The sequence below is a fragment of the Pteropus vampyrus genome, unplaced genomic scaffold (genome assembly GCF_000151845.1).
Source record: "Pteropus vampyrus isolate Shadow unplaced genomic scaffold, Pvam_2.0 Scaffold89, whole genome shotgun sequence".
Classification (NCBI taxonomy): domain Eukaryota; kingdom Metazoa; phylum Chordata; class Mammalia; order Chiroptera; family Pteropodidae; genus Pteropus; species Pteropus vampyrus.
Window position 1 is genome coordinate 485,417 of NW_011888870.1, and position 17,044 is coordinate 502,460.

Sequence of the window (17,044 nt, forward strand, 5' to 3'; positions counted from 1 at the left end):
GGAGAAGTTATCCTTTCTCAGAGGAAGTGAATCCAAAGGACCCTAGTACTACTAACTAGAAGATTTTATCACCAACCAACACCACCTATGCCTACTCTGTTTGTAGAACTATTCATTTTAATACTTTAATTGTAACTCTCTTTGACTGTTATTTAACAAGACAGGGATACAAACATATTCATAAAATATTAAATAACAAAATATTGTTAGATTACTTGAGGGTAAGAAAAGGGTTGATGACCATGCCCTATATATCCATGTGATCTGCTAAAAGAGTAGAGCAAATTATGTGGATATGTAGGAGAAAAGAGTTCTAAGCAGAGCAACCAAAAAGTACAAAGGCTTTGAAACTAGAACTCACCTAATACAGTCACAGAACAATAAAATATCTGGTGTCTACTATAGCCTAAGAAATACATAGTGACTAAGCATCAATGAGAGTGATAAGAAAAAAACTTTATAACATTTCAGGCATCTTTAATTCAGTTCTCCTGTCTGATTTTCAGTAGAGTAAAAGACCTTTATTTTTCTTTCTAAGACTGAGCAATACTTTAATTTTATAAAAAGAAGATACTTTTATAACATGCTTTTATGTGACGTTTCTCTGAAAAGTGATCATGATAAGACTACATATTATTCTTTCTTTTCTCCTTTACTGTTCTAATTGTTTGTTCAAAATAAGCATATTTACAGACACATATTTCAATGTAAGAACATACAACACAAACTAAATATCAATATGTAATTCGAGAAAATTATACTGAAATAAAAATTAAACCTATTTGTTGAAATATCTCAGAATATCTCAGGAAAATGGACCATGAAAAAGTAACACTGAAAAACTGAGTTCTTGAACTTCAGAAATAAGTAATCCTTTGGGTGGCCAGGCAAAAAGATTAAGTCACTTATAATGGGAAAAAATTGGACTGGCTTCATATTTTACACATTCAACTCCAAAAAACAGAACTACTACTTAGTTCTAAGATGCTAAAGAAAAAGAAGCTGGACCCTATGATTTTCATATCCTTCCAAACTGCTCCTCAAGTATAAAGGATACAAACATACAAAAACTAGGGAACTTCTTTTCATGAACCATTTCTAAGAAAACTACTACAAGACTGACTTCAGCAAACCAAGGGATGACTGGGACAACTACAGCAACAGGATTGTTGATGAACATTAAGACTAATCAAAAAGAGATTCATTAGCATAAAAAGACATACCATAAATGTTACACATCCTAACAATGTAACTAAGAAAAATTAGGAGGAAAAGAGACAAAAAAGGAAATACAGAAGAATAAATTCACTGACTGCCTCATCTATGTCACTCCACTCAACATCAGCAGAATAACATATTCAGTTGCGCATGGAATACTAATCAAGATAGACCATATACTGAGCCACAAATAAGTCTCAATAAGTTTAAATGATTCAAGTCACACAATGTTCTCAACCACAATGAAATTAAATTTGAAATCAATAACAGAAAGCCCCGTGGAAAACTGTGAGATACTGAAAACTAAATAACACACTTCCAAATAAACCATAGGTCACAAAAGATACAGAAAGATAAATTAGAAAGTATTTTGAACAAAACGAAAAGAAAAACACAATGTCAGAATTTGTGAGACGCTACTAAAGCGGTACATAAGGGTAAATTCCTAGCACTAAAATGCCTCTATGAGAAGATCTTAAATCAATGACCTCAAGCTTCTACCATAAGAAATCAGAAAAAGAACAAATAAAATTCAAAGTAAGCCAATGAAAAAAATTAATAAAGGTTAAAGTGGAAATCAATGAAATAAAAATCAGAGAAATAGAGAAAAATCAATAAACTCTGAGGCAATCAATAAGCTGAGAAATTGATATACTTCTAACCAACAATTAGGAAAAAAGAGAAAAGATCTAAATTACGGATATAAGGACGAAGTAAGTGGCATTACTATAGATTCTACAGATATTCACATAATAGGGGAATATTATGAACAACTTATGCCTATTAAATGTGATGAGTTAAATGAAATGGACAAATTATTTTTACATTACTTATATATTATTATACATAAAAGACACAAATGATTAAGTTTGCTAATGAAAAAAGTAATAAATAGACCTATATCTATTCAAGAAATTCAAACTGTTTTTAAATACGTTACTACAAATAAAAATCTTCACCCAGATTGCTTCACCAATGAATTTTGCCAAATCTTAAGGAAGAAATAATGCCAATTTTATACAAACTGTTTCAAAAATCGAAGAAAAGGGAACATTTCTCAAGTTATTATATGTAGTCAGCACTACTCTGACATTGAAACTATATAAAGAGGTTTTATAGCATTATTCAAACCAATTAAGTAAATTTAATTTTTAAAACTTGTACCAGGACACATCTTTTTTCATTATTTCTTCTTGGTAAGCAATTTCAATCTTACTATCTGGGTTTTTGTCAAGTTCAGGGAAATAATTATAAAGTTGTATTTTATTAGTTCCTTCATTGTATTACCTTTTTTCCTACAACTTCTAGTCCTGTTTCTCATGACTTTTTTCCCCACTTATTTTGTATTTTTCTGTCTTTTTGTTCTAGATTCTAGGGAATTTCTTCCACTTATCTTACACATTACTATTTTGGTCTTTAGATATATTCATATTATATAATGTTTTCCATTAAATTTTATTTGGCAAAGGTATTCTAAAAAGTATATTCTTTGTTTCTTTTTTCTATTGGCCTGATCATATTTTATAGATGCAGTATCTATCTTTTCTATGCTCTTTTACATCAGGGTCACTTCTCTTTGTTCATCGTGGCCATTTCAATAGACTTTAAAGAGAGAAAAGCAAGAACTAATTGTGTTCAGTTCCTACTAAACCAGAAATCTGATTATTTTATTTATATAGGAAATTTGGTAGAATATTTACTATGAATGTTAACAGAACAATTCATTATGTATTACAGACCACCTTCCTTTCAAAGATAAATCTAATCCTACTATAACTAGTTAACTAGACTACTTAGTCTATTGCCACTACAAACAGTAACGTGATTTAAAAAGCGCTGGGCCATGAATCAGGAAGCCATAGGTTCTAATATCTAGCTATTATATCCTGAAGAAGTCTCAGATTGCTTTTATGTAAAGAAATAGTTGTCATGTAACCTAAGACAGTCTATTATAACTTATTTAAAAATTCCTTAACAATTGCTTCTGTTTCAAGTGATGGTAGACTAGGTAGGTAATTCAAGCAAACCCTCCCATTGAAAAAACCTAAAAACACTTCTAAAACAAAAATCAGAGAGCTAACAAGATACTGACTAACTACCAGGCCAGAAACCACCTAGGAATCCAGACACAAGCGAAAACGAAGGATAAGATTTTATCTTAAGAGCATTTCCCTAACTAGAAAATACAGCTGAAAGGCTAATGCACGTTTCTGTCAAGAGCCTGCCAAGGGTACAGAGTCTAGTAATCGATATCAACTGGGATCCTACAGGGCTGCCTTGTAGTACAAACGCTAAACTAGAAGTAAAATAGCCATACAATTAGTCTGCAGCAGTCTTCAAATCATCTGGGAGATCGGAAAAATCTCAAGCCTTGGAACATAAATGGATTAAAGAGGTCCTCTAGGTACTAAGAGAAGGAAACGAAATCCTTCTGGAGACAGATGCCACAGGCCTCATATGATTTAGTAATACAACTTCATAAATATTCATTACTGAAATTATATAAATTAAGTACAGATCTCATTTTTCTAAATAAACATAGTAACCTTTTACCATACCAATAACTAAAAAGGTGCCCAATTTTTTTAAATTCCCTTTACTGTTTGTATAAATTTACAGACATTTAGAAAAATACATGACTATATAAATACAGAACATATCACAGTAAGAGCAATTCAACTCTTTGCAGTTTAGCTAACTCTATGAAACACATTTTGCACTTCAAGACATCTCTTATTCCCTCAATATTACAGATGAACACACTTTTAAACTGTATTGGCCATGTTTTAAAAACTAAACAGCAAGAGTTTATTTTTCAATGTGATATACTTTTAGCAAAGAAGGGACTATACCCTTTACAATAGCACATAACATTCTGAAATAAGCAAAAATAGAAAATGCACCCATTCTGCAATTTAAGCACAGAGCTATAGTAGACTATGTACGTGTGACTTAATATTCTATCTTCTTTGTAATCCAGTTGAGCTCATTTCCTAAAACCTAATTTTCTTTGCCAGAAAATGGAAATAGTGATTTTAAAATACTACCGTTTAGAACTTTTACTGCTTTGACAATATTGAACTTTAATCTTTTAATTTTTATTATCTAAATGGATCAAAAACAGTCTTTTAATGCCAATTAGCTATAAATGATTATCAATATCTTCTTTCACCTCTCATACCATACCTATAGTATCTGGGAGGTCTAGCAGTTCATTGTGCTGCAAGTCAAGGTTGGTTATCTGTGTGCAGTTTCCAATCTCCTTTGGAAGATGTTCAAGTTGATTGTGAGCTACATCCAGCGTGATGAGGTTACATAATTCACCTGTAAATTGACCAACACAAAAATTTAATAAGAATTATTAAAGAATATATTAAATAATATTCAAAGAAAAAACTTCATTTTCTATATCGAAATTATACTTTCTTTCTGAAAAAGTTAAAGTCAAACACAAAATCTGAAACTGTTATTTGAAAATAACATTTTACTAATACTGAATCATTATGCTGTATACCTAAAATATACTGTAATTCAACTATACCTCAATTTAAAAAAAGAAAATGACATCTGATAGTTAAAATGTTGATTGTAAATGATTACCAACCAATATATACATATTTTTAAGTAACCAATTCAACCACATTTACACTTGTATATTCCATAATTTAAAAGAGCTAATTTTTTAAATCAAATTCAACACAATAATATCAACTACATCTTGAGTTCAATTTGAACTCTACCTCATCTTTTACCTCAAAATATATATGCTCTGAAATAGGCATATGTTCTGATGTTATATAAATATGTAAACTGAGATCTACATATCAAAAACTACTTTTCAATTTAATAGTACTCTAATAGGACAAAAATAAGGTATATTTCTCCTCATTCTGGTTGAAAGCTGTATTTGACAATTTAGATTATTCTTAATGTTATCTTGTCTTCAATAACTATCATTTATAACAGACATATTGGTTCACTCATGATTTTCCATTTGTTGTAAGGCAGGCTGGAAATACTAAAAAAAAAGTACAATGAGCAAATAAAGTGCATAAAACTCTGAAAAATAAGAGAAGACAGAGAAATAGAGAAATTTAACTTCATCAAAATTAAAAACTTATGTACATCAAAGGACACTATCAAAAGAGTGAAGAGCAACCCACAGAAGGGGAGAAAATATATGCAAATCATGTATCTGCTAAGGCATTAATATGCAGACTATATAAACAACTCCTACATTTCAACAACAATAAACCAACCCAATTTAAAAGTGAGCAAAGAACTTGAATAGACATTTCTCCAAAGATATACAAATTTTCAATAAACATATGAAAAGATGTCCAGTATCACTGATCATTAGGGAAATGTAAACTGAAACCACAATAAGATACCACTTCACATCCATTAAGATGGCTATAATTAAAAACCGGAATATAACAAATGTTGGCAAAGATGTGGAAAAATTGGAACATTTATGCTTTACCTCCAGGAACCCTACCCCAGATTCTCAGGGTGAAATAAGAGAAAGATCCCTTCCTTGTCACCTAGGTATATCATAGTCAAACTGTAGAAAATCAAAGACAAAGAGAAAATTTTGAAAGAGGCTAGAGGAAATTAAGTCCTTGCCTACAGAAAAATAAGGATAAGAATTACATTGGACTTGTCTTCAATAAGAGAATAAAATGAAATATTTAAAGTGTTGAATGAAAGAAAAAAAAACTAAAAACTCTGTATCCAATGAAATTGTCCTTTAAAAGTAAAGGAGAAATAAAAATCTTCTCAAACAAAAATTGAGGGAATTTGTCACAGTAGACCTTTCTTGCAAGAAATATTAAAGTTTTCAGAAAGAAGGAAAATGATATAGGTTGGAAACTTGGATGGTCATAAAAAAAGGAGGAGCATTAGAGAAGATATAGAGAAAATATTTTATTTTCTTACTTTTAATGGACCTAATAGAAAACAGTTTCTTCAAAGTATTAACAGCAACAATATATTAAGTGATTATAGATTAAATAAGGATAAATGAAATGAATGTCAGCAATATTATAAGGGACAGGTGAGAGGAACTGGGAATATTCTGTTATAAGGCAAAACCCATGAAGTGGTATAATGTTATTAAAAGTAGACTTATGAGCTGTAATCACATATTGCCAAACTTCAGGGCATGCACAAATATATCCAAGCAAACTAAAAAATTAAAAGTATAAATGATAAGGAGAGAAAAAAGAGAATAACATAAAATGCTCAATTAAAACCAGATAAGGCAGAAAAATGGTGAAAGATAAAAAAGAACAAGTTCGTCTAATAAAAAAGTTACAATATATAGCTGATAGTAATCCAACTAAATCATTAAACACTTTAAATGTGAATAATCAAAAATCACCAAATAAAAGACAGACTGTAGACAAAAAAAAAGAAAAAACAAGATCCAACTCTATGTTGGCTTCAAATAACCCACTTTAAATAGACACAGGTAGATTAAAAGTAAAGGAGTAGAGAAAGACATACAATGCAAATATTAATCAAAAGAAAGCTGGAATAGCTAATATTAATTTCGACAAAGGCAACTTCACAGCAAGGAAAATTATCAGAAATATAGAATGCATTACGTCATGATAAATGGAAGAATTCACCATGAAGTAACAATCCTGCCTATCTCCTCTGTATCTAGTATGGTCCTTACTTAGCACACAGCACCATGAAGATAACTGGAGGAAATAAAATTTGGATTCTACTACTCCTTATGCCAGAATAAAACTTTTTGTATTTATCATCTTTTCCAATAAATACCTGAAGTGGTTTTAGTGCCCAGTAAAGTAATTTCCACTCTAAATTAATACTCTAAAAAAATATGTACAAACCCAAAAGTATACAGAATCCAAGTAAATCAAGTTGGAAGGAGACTATGGCTAACTTTAACCTGCATGGAGCAGTTGTGATTTAACTCAATTATTGCTATATTGAAGAACTTCTCAGTCTCAATACTATGACATGTTGGACCAGATAATTCTCCGCTGTGGGAGGATGTCCTGTGCATAAGCAGCATCCCTGACCTTTACCCAATAAATGCCAATAGCACCTCCCCACCAAGTCATTACAGTCAAAACTGTCTGCAGACATTATATTAGATTAACAAATGTCCTCTGTTGTAAAGTGCCAAAATTGCCCCTAATTGAGAATCACTGCTATGTTGGAATGAGAAAGTTCAATACTGTCCAATCCTCACTTTTGAAGAGAAGCTGGAAATATAGATTTTTCATATAAAATCTTCTAATGCATAAAGACTAACAACTAATTCTTAGGTTAAAACAGAACAAAACAGTGTTACCAAACATATCTGTAGGCTTTTTTCAGTATTCAGGATGCTAGTTTGACACCTCTGAACATAGAAACGGATTAATTACCAACATCATAGAACAGGAACTTAAACAGAACTGTTTAATATTAAAACTAAAAACAGTTAAATGTTTTTAAAAAGCAGAATATAATCACCTAGACTCAAATTAAGTGAACTTCCTTTTATTTGTGTAAATCACAATAAGCGAATTATGTGAGCATATATTCTCTCCAGAAAATTATCCTCCAATAATATGACTGTGCGAGGTCAGAAAATCACGTTAATACTGACACATTATGGAGACTGTCATCTAATAACACTAATACTTCTTTCTCACAATCTAGTAATTCCTAAAGGTTTTGAATAAGATTTAAATTTTTTAACAGCATCGGCATACAAAAATAACATGATTTTAAAATTTGGTCTGTTAGTACATGAAATACAGTAAACTCACAACTAAATTATATATATATATGCTTATATATATGTCACTGTTAGTTATATTTGAAAATTATTTTCGATTTTCCTAAAAACCCACGTATAAGAGACTCAAGAACATTTTCTCTTAAGAACTTTGAATGTTCCTTCAGTCCAATAAAAAAGATCTAATAAACTTCAAAGAAGTTTATCATGTATGAAAACATAGTTTCCATGAAAACCTAAAATATTTTAAAACTAATCCAAAATTTCCTATTTAATGCAATTAACAAAACATTTTTAGTGTTGGGTAAAAAAGAAATTTAAGATCTCTCTTTCTTTAGAGTAATACTCACAAGTGCCCAAGTTCCTCTTGTTCATATTCAAATATCAGAAACATCTGAAAATTATTACTATACCATAGATTCTGCACTAAACAATACCATGCTAAGAGCCTGTTACAATTTGCAAGGGATAAGGTATTAAATATTTAAGCAGTTCAAGAAATACTTTTACACTATTTACTATTTCTATACTCTGTCCAGTTATATAGTACTTTTAAACATTTGTTTCACTACATATGATCCAAATATTATGAAGAAACAAAATATAAGTCCATCTCTGATGGTTCTAAAGGACAATGAGGCGTTAACAATGACTTGTCTCTGATTGAGTTTAAGTGTGGTTTTTATTTTCTATTGTACACATTTGTATTTTGTGACTTTTAATTGTTTTTGTACATTTTTTTAATTCAAAGAGAAAAAGAGAGATTTAAGAGGTAACACTAGCAGCCTCTTCTACACCGTTCATGGAAAAGCATTTTCTGACCAATAAATAGAAGTTTTCTATCTGCAACAGATGTATCTTTTAGTGAAAATGAATACATCGTGCTATATTGATGACATCAGCCATTAATATGTATCTTATGACTCATGTTCCATACTTACCTGTGCTTCACCTATTTATTTATCCCTTTTTTCCTATCGCAAAGTCCCTGGTAATTATTGATCTTTTTACTTTTGTCTTTTCCAGAATGTTCTCTAGTTGGAATAATATAGTATGTTGTTTTTTTCAAATTGGCTCTTTCATTTAGCAATATGCATTTAAGGATCTTCCATGTCTTTTTATGGCTTGATAGTTAATTTCCTTTTAACACTAAACAATGCTTCATTGTATGGGCAACACAGTTGTTTTTCCATTCATTTATTGAAGTACATCTTGGTTGCTTCCAATTCTTAGCAATTATGAACAAAACAGCTAAAAACATTTTGTGTACCATTTTTTGTATAGATATAAGCTTTCAACTCATTTGGGTAAATAACTAAGAGCATGACTGAGGGATTGTATGGTAAGACTATGCTTAGTTTTATAAGAAACTGCCAACTGTCTTCTAAAGTGGATATGTCATTTTGCATTCCCACAGGCAACAAATGAAAGTTTGCACCTGCATTTGGTGTTGTCACTGTTTTGGATTTTAGCCATTCTAATATGTAGTAGTGGTGGTTGTATTTTGAAAGTATAGTTTTACAGGATATGAGAATAGGTTTATGAAAAAGAAAATTAATATGACAGTTTGTCCTCAAAAAACTTAGAATCTATTCTTGAAAAAACAAGATCTACATTAAAATATAATAAAAAGTAGAATGCTATAAACATAAAGTATGTATATACACATATACCAAGTGATGGGTAAAAAGAGAAGTGAAATTCTGACTGCACGGACTGGGGAAAGCTAAAGTTTAAAAGGTGAAGAACTACACAGATACTCCAAGAAAAGGAAATATAAGGAAATCAGGAGGCAAAAAAAGTCATGGGCTCAGCAATTCTTTTGCTAGGTATATATTCAACAAAAATGAGTCCATATTTTACTATAAAGCTCATATTGCAATAACATAGTAGCGCTATTTGTTTTAGCCTCAAGTTTGGAACCAAACAGTAGAATGGATAAATTACAGCATATTCACACTATGAATTCTCCTTATGCAGTAAGAAGAATGAACAATCTCTAAATACATATGCCAATTTAATAAATAATGTGCCAAGTGAAAGAAGTTAAACAGGAAAACATATATATAGTATGATTCCATTTATACTAAAACAAGGAAAATTAATGTATGTTGGTAGCAGTCAGGATACTAGGTTACTCTTGATGGGAATAGTAATTGAAAGAGGGGTTTCCTGGATGGTCCTGATGTTCTGTCTTTTAACACAATTAGCAAACAATTATGAGTTGTGTATTTGATACATCGATAAAAAGTAAAACAAAAAAACAAATAAACAAAACAGTCTGTGGCCTAAGCCCCTGCTTTTGGACCTGGCTTAATTCAAACCATGGCATAAAAACAGAAAAATGAATTTTTAAGTTTGTATTAGATGCATAATCTTCAACGTATTTTAGTAAAATATTGTGTTGTTTCCTCTGTGGAAGTTCTCTAAAGTCTAAACTCATTCCATTTTTAAAATTTCACTTTCCTTTTGTCATGTCTTTAGGGGAGGCAGACTGCAGACTGTATCCAAGACGTTTTTAAGCACGGCATTACCCAACATCCAGACAATGAAGCATGCTGGACATATCCCTTCTCAAAAGTGACAACACTGACTAGACTCATGTTGGAAGTCTTCCTGTTATTTCTATAAGCAATATAGTCTTCCAGGTCACACCAACATATTAAACGCATTTTCATTTTGTAATACAGAAAAGCAGTATTCCACATGCAAAAGCAGTGAGTGAGACACAAGACTCTTGTCATCCAGAAGTTAGCTAGTTGGGATATAAAACATTCATGAAACAAACAGAAGGGCAATTTTAGGGGGAGAAAAGTTATTTTCCCCTTCTGGAGACTAGAAGTAATTAAAATGTTTAAATACCAAATTCCTGAGGACTGTTTGGCACTTTTCCAAGTTTCTCATGTTTTCACATCTTATTTTAGAATTATGTTTGACTTTTATTATGTAAAAATATTTTATATATGGCTTTGTTCAGAATAGAAGCTTAATGAATATTTGATTAAATGACAAAACTAAACCTGTGGGGTTTGCAGTAACAAAGTATTATTATACAAATATTTGAATATACTATGTCCCTAAAACATAACAGAAGATAAATTAAATTATTGCTATAAGAGAATTCAGTCATTCAGGCAAAAAATTCTTATGTGCATGTTCTCTTTACCAGGCACAATACTAGGTAGGCACAAAGATACAAAGGGAGGCTGAAAAAGGCTCTGCTTATGAAATTTCACCATTAAAGAGCCATCCTATTGAATCTTCAAGGCCATTCATGGTCAAAACTCTTTAAGGTGACCATTTCATTCAATCAAGAAAAACTCATTGTGCACCTGCTGGAGATTCAGCAGTGAATAAAACAAAGTCTTTATTCTCATGGAGCTTATATTCTAGTGTACTTGGAGTGAGGAATGAGAAAATTAGGAAATACAGAGACAGGAAATAATAATTGCTGTAAACAAAAATAAAACAGAGAAAGGAAGTTGTAAATAAGAGTGTCGATGGGGGAAATCACGTTCATATTTGAACTGAAACACAGGGCACAGGAGGGGAAGAAGGGGAGGAAGAACATGGGAGGGGAAGGAAGGACGTACAGGCTTAAATATCAACCGAAGGAAACTAGGCATTTTGATCAGGTGATAAAGTACAATTTAGAGTTTTTGAACAAAGCATGATAATCAGAATACTGTTCTAAAAAGACTATTTTCTCAGAGATGTGAATGGATGGACTGGAGAAGGCAGAATTAAGAAGCATAATCCATTAGCAAGCAACTGCAATTAGCCCACTTGAAATAATATGAGGAGCTACACTGAATGAATAGCAGTAGGATGAACAGGTCCACCTCAAGATCTACTAACACAGATGGAAAAAGCAATAGGAAAGCAATAAGAACAGCGATTCTCAAATTATATATGGTGAAGGTCCAGATTTCCTCAATTTGCTGTGAACCAATAATTTGTAAAATACAAAATCGCATACTTGGATGTCCTAGCAATGTCAAATTGCTATACAAGATTCTAAATGCTTACTTTCAATTTCTGTTTAACCTGTGGCAAACAGGTAACAAACAACTGGTAGTACACACCTTGACTATAAAACAGAAGAAAAAAATCCTGATTCTAAGATCCTGAACCTCAGCTGAAAGAGAGAGAAATGGAATCTGAAAGGAAGAAAATTTTTAGGTGAGAAGTTATATGTTGATCATGCTAAATTTGAGATACCAGTGAGACATGTAGGTAAAATATATAATGGTTAATTAAGAAAAAATAAAACATACAGGTCAGAAGAAAATGTTATCATAATAGAACACTTCTGTCCTAAAGAGGAAGCTGGGGTTAATATCTGTCAAGACTCAAAAATTAGGCTTCTGACTAATGGTAATGGTGGAGTCTTGGATAAATTATTTAAACTCTGAATAAATTATTTTAAAAAAATAACTATAAAAGCATGCAGAGACCAAAATTGGGTAGAAACTGGAGCAAATACAACACTTACAAAAAGAGAACTGTGGTAGGCAGACTTCTAAGATGGCCCCAATGACCTGCCTCCTATATAACTGCATACTTACTGTATAATTACCCCTCCCCTTGAGTGTGGGCTGAACTTAGTGACTTGCTTCTAATGAACAGAATATGGCAAAGGTGATGAGATGTCACATCTGTGATTAGGTTACTACTGTGACTTCCATCTCTCTACAGCCTTCTCGGCTTGTACCCTTTGATAAAGCAAGCTGCCATGTTGCAGAGGATCATGTGGCAAATAAGTGAGGGCAGTTTCCAGCCAAAGGCTAGCAAGAAATTGAAGCCCTTAGTGAAACAACCTGCTAGAAACTGAATTCTGACAACCATTTGAGCTTGGATGTAAATCCTTTCCCAGACAAGCCTTCAGATGACATTCCAGCCCTGGCTATCACCTTGACTGAGAGATCTTATTGAAACCCTTAATCAGAAAATCCAGTTAAGTTGTGCCTGATTTTGAACAAAATGAGTGCTGTTTTAAGAGCTAATTTTTTAGAGTAATTTGTTATACAATAGTAGATAACATAGGAATCACACTGGGTGAGATTCACATTTGTAAGGCTTTTACCATAAAGTTACTCACAAATCTGCCTGTGGAAAATAAATCTCAAGTAAAAAACCAGAGTCCTATTGGCCTGAGAAGCCAAAGGACAAAGTCTGGAGTTATGATTGTGGCTAGAATTCAAGGTTGGATACCCTTGGAAAGGAGGAAACAACAAAGAATGGCATTCTAAAAGCTGCATATATACAACCCTCAAATTCTTGACTGACTCTAAAAATACACCTATGGGAGAGAAAACTGAAAGGAGTCAGGGGAAAAACAACAGCTAGAAGGCTAAAGGAGCCAAGCAGAAATTTTGACAGCTGCCATGTGTTATGGGTAAGATTTTGGAATTTCAGTCCTGGCAAGTTAGAGGGGCCAGGAAACAAAATCCCAGAGGGGCCGTAGCATAGGAGTAAAGACCACCTCTCAAAACTAAGAAATTTGCCCTGAGTTTAAGGACATGACAAAATAAAACTACCCTAAAAAGCTAAATCCAAGACTGATTTAACACTTTTCAGAGGACAATAACAGAATCCACAGTCATTACAATATTATTCACTTATACGAAACAAGCAAAAGTTTCTAAATTAACTTCCATTTCTAGCCATGATGCAACTAGAAAACAGACAAAATAAATAGTCTCTCCTATCCATAGAGGATGTGCTCCAAGACCCGCTATGGCTGCATAAAACCACGAATTGTCCAGAACCCTATGTATATTATGTTTTCTTCCTGTGCATACATACCTATGATTAAGTTTAATTTATAAATTAGGCACAGTAAGAAAGTAACAACAACTAATAGTAAAATAGAACAATTATAACATACTGTAATAACAGATATGTGAATGTGGTCTTCCTCTCTTTCTCTCAAAATATCTCATTATACTATATTTCACTATACCTTTTACTTACAAGAAAACACTTTACGGCTTCTCTTTGGCATATCCGAATTGCCAACATCACTACTCTTGCACTTTGGGTCCATTATTAAGTAAAATAAGGGTTACTTAAACATAAGCCTCCAATACCACAACTGTCCATCTGATAACCAAAATGGCTACTAAGTGACTAACTGACTGGTAGCCTAAACAGCATGGATGTGCTGGACAAAGGAATGATTCACATTCTGGGTGGGACGAAATGGGAAGGTGTGAGATTTCATCACACTACTCAGAAAGGTGCATAATTTAAAACTTATGAATTGTTTACTTCTAGAATTTTCCATTTAATATTTTCTAGCCATGGGTAACAGAAACCAGAAAAGCAAAACCATGGATAAGGGGAACTGCTGTATATGAGAAAATGGTTATAGACAGTTGACAATAGCCATCCATACATGACAGTGAGCCTAGATATAAAAGAAAGAAACAATATGAGCATTATGATTGCCCCTAGGTTATTGCCTGGCATGATCAAGGCCACAAAAAAGCAGTCTTACTGAGTTGTGGCAAAAGATCTGAGTTTAGGAAGGCCAAGTGGCTAGCATATTTCAGACAGAATTTGAGAGATAAAAGAAAAGCAAATACACCTGTGCAATCTGCAGAAGTCCCTTTTAGTCTTTGCCTAAGTACTGATTTGCATATATGTGAAAAAAATTACCAAAGGCCAAGTAAAGAACCAACAAAGAGCAAGCAGTAGCCCATACAATTCCCAGCAGTCACACAGGCTGAGAATAGTTTGAGTCTCTACCAGGCAGAAAGAAAAGATCTCATAATATGGAGTGCCATCAAGGAGAGTCCTCAGAAAAGTATCGATTTAGTAGTGTGGCTAAGTTAGATCTAGACTAAAGATTGCTCTGAAACCACCATAACAAAGCTTAAAAGCCAGCCACAAAAGTATGCAAGGAGAAAGTTCAGCACTATTTGAAAGAATACAACAAAATCTAAAATCCTACGATGTAAAAATTACAATGGACAGCCAATCAAAAATTTTCATGCACGCAAAGAAACAGGAAAGTATCAGTTACAATCAGGAGAAAAATCATTTCATAAGCTAGACAAAAATAGAAGAGATGATGGAACTAAAAGAAAAAAAGACACTGAAAAATCTATTAAATATGAGCTCTCTATGTTCGCGAAGGCCAAACAAAACAACAAAAAAAACCCCTTGACACCCAAATGGAATGTATAAAGGTTAAAAATACAATATCTAAAGTTAAAATTCTATTGTATAGATTAACAATAGATTTAGACACTGAAGAATAAATGACATATAGCAATAAAAAAACCTGCAGTAGAAACAATCTAAAATAAACACACACCAAAAAATAGATCAATGATCTAAAAGACACTATTATGTATGACATACAATATATATGTATGACTCTATATAGAGATCCAGAGACTAGAAAAGCAATGAAGGGGCCAAAAACAGGAAAAATTTCCAAGAAATAATGTCCAAAACTTTTCACCTTTGATGAGAAACATAAACCCACAGATCCAAGAAGCTCATAAACTCCAAACAGAAGATACATGAAGAGAATCAAATAGAGACTCTTTGTGAACAAAATGCTGAAAACCAGGCAAAGACAAAAGTATTTAAAATATACAGAGGATAAAAGTCTTTGCAAACACAGAAATAACAACAGCAAAATTCTCGTTAGAAACTAGGCAAGCCAAAAAAAAGTAAAAAAAAAACAAATGAATAAATAATAAGAGATATATCTTTAAAATATTGAAAAGAAAATGTGTCAAACTAGATTTCAATACCAGAAAACTAGCTTTCAGAAATGAAAGCAAAGTAAAGGCTTTTAGAGAAACAAAACCTAGAGAATTCATTATGAGAAGACCTGCACTACAATATACACTAAAGGAAATTCTTTGGGCAAAAGGAAAATTATCAGATAGAAATTCGGATCCATACAAAGAATGAAAAGTACTGGAAGTGGTAAATACCTGGGCAAATATTAAAGTTTTTTTCACATTTTTTATCTCTTTAAAAGATAACTGAAAAAGATGATGGCATGTCAAAAGGCACAAGAACCAACCTAAAAGAGTTCACAATAACCAAAGCTGGAACAATTTGAACAAAATGATAAAAATTAATACTGTACTGGAACCCACAGAATAGAATAATTGAGTCCAGACTTATTTAAGTAATTTATAAATAAGTAAATAAATGTGGTAGAAGGGAAATCTCTTCCTTATATAAGAATCTCAATTAATAAATGCAAAAGGAATAAAAGAGATAAAAAAGACTACTATTCAAATACAGTAATAATTGTTTCAGGAAAGATCCACCGATGAATGCTAAAATTAGTGAGCAAATGATTAAAGAAAAACAAGATATTAGCAAAGCCTAAAACCAGAAATTCAGAAAATAATTATTAATTAAAAAGAAAAAATGTATTAAAGTAGAATAGCATAGTAGAAACTACCATAACCAAGAGATCAAAGTCAAAATCACCAGCAGTGACACATCAACATTATGTATCTCTTGATATGATTCACTGGAAAGGTACCACATCACCTCTGTTACACAACAATTCATAATCTCGACGTAGTCATGAGAAAACATACAAACAAAATGAGTGATATGTTACATAATATCTGAGCAGTATTCTTCAAAAGCATCGATATCATGAAGGAAAAAGAAAGACAGAATTACCAACTGTCACAGGTTAGAGGAGACTACAGACACGTGACTATTAAATGTAATGTGAGATTCTGAAACAGAAAAAGAACAGCAGTGGAAAAACTGGTGAAATCAGAATAAAATTTATAGTTAACAGTAGCGTACCAACGTTAATTTCTTGGTTTTAATCACTGAACAATGATTATGTAGGATGTTAATATTAGGGGTACGGGGGAAAGAGGTACATGGTAACCCTCTCTACTGGTTTTGCAACTTTTCTGTAAGTCTAAAATTTGTTCAAAATGAAAGCTTAAAAAAGATAAAGTTTAAAACAAAAACTATAGCACTATTATGGGATTTATAATGCATGAAGAAGTAGAAATATATGACAACAACTGCACAAAAAAATGAGAGAAATATAAGTGTTTT

The 17,044-nt window shown here is 32.1% G+C and overlaps 1 protein-coding gene across 5 annotated transcripts in view; it reads right to left on the reverse strand.

Annotated features, from left to right (window-relative positions):
* SHOC2 (SHOC2, leucine rich repeat scaffold protein) overlaps positions 1–17,044 on the reverse strand; it is a 66,422-nt gene that overhangs the window by 22,671 nt on the left and 26,707 nt on the right. For all 5 annotated transcript variants that reach the window (XM_011363742.2, XM_023532725.1, XM_011363741.2 and 2 more), the window contains one exon: positions 4,405–4,542. In XM_011363742.2, the coding sequence (XP_011362044.1) occupies positions 4,405–4,542 (138 nt within the window). The remainder of the gene's footprint in view (positions 1–4,404; positions 4,543–17,044) is intronic.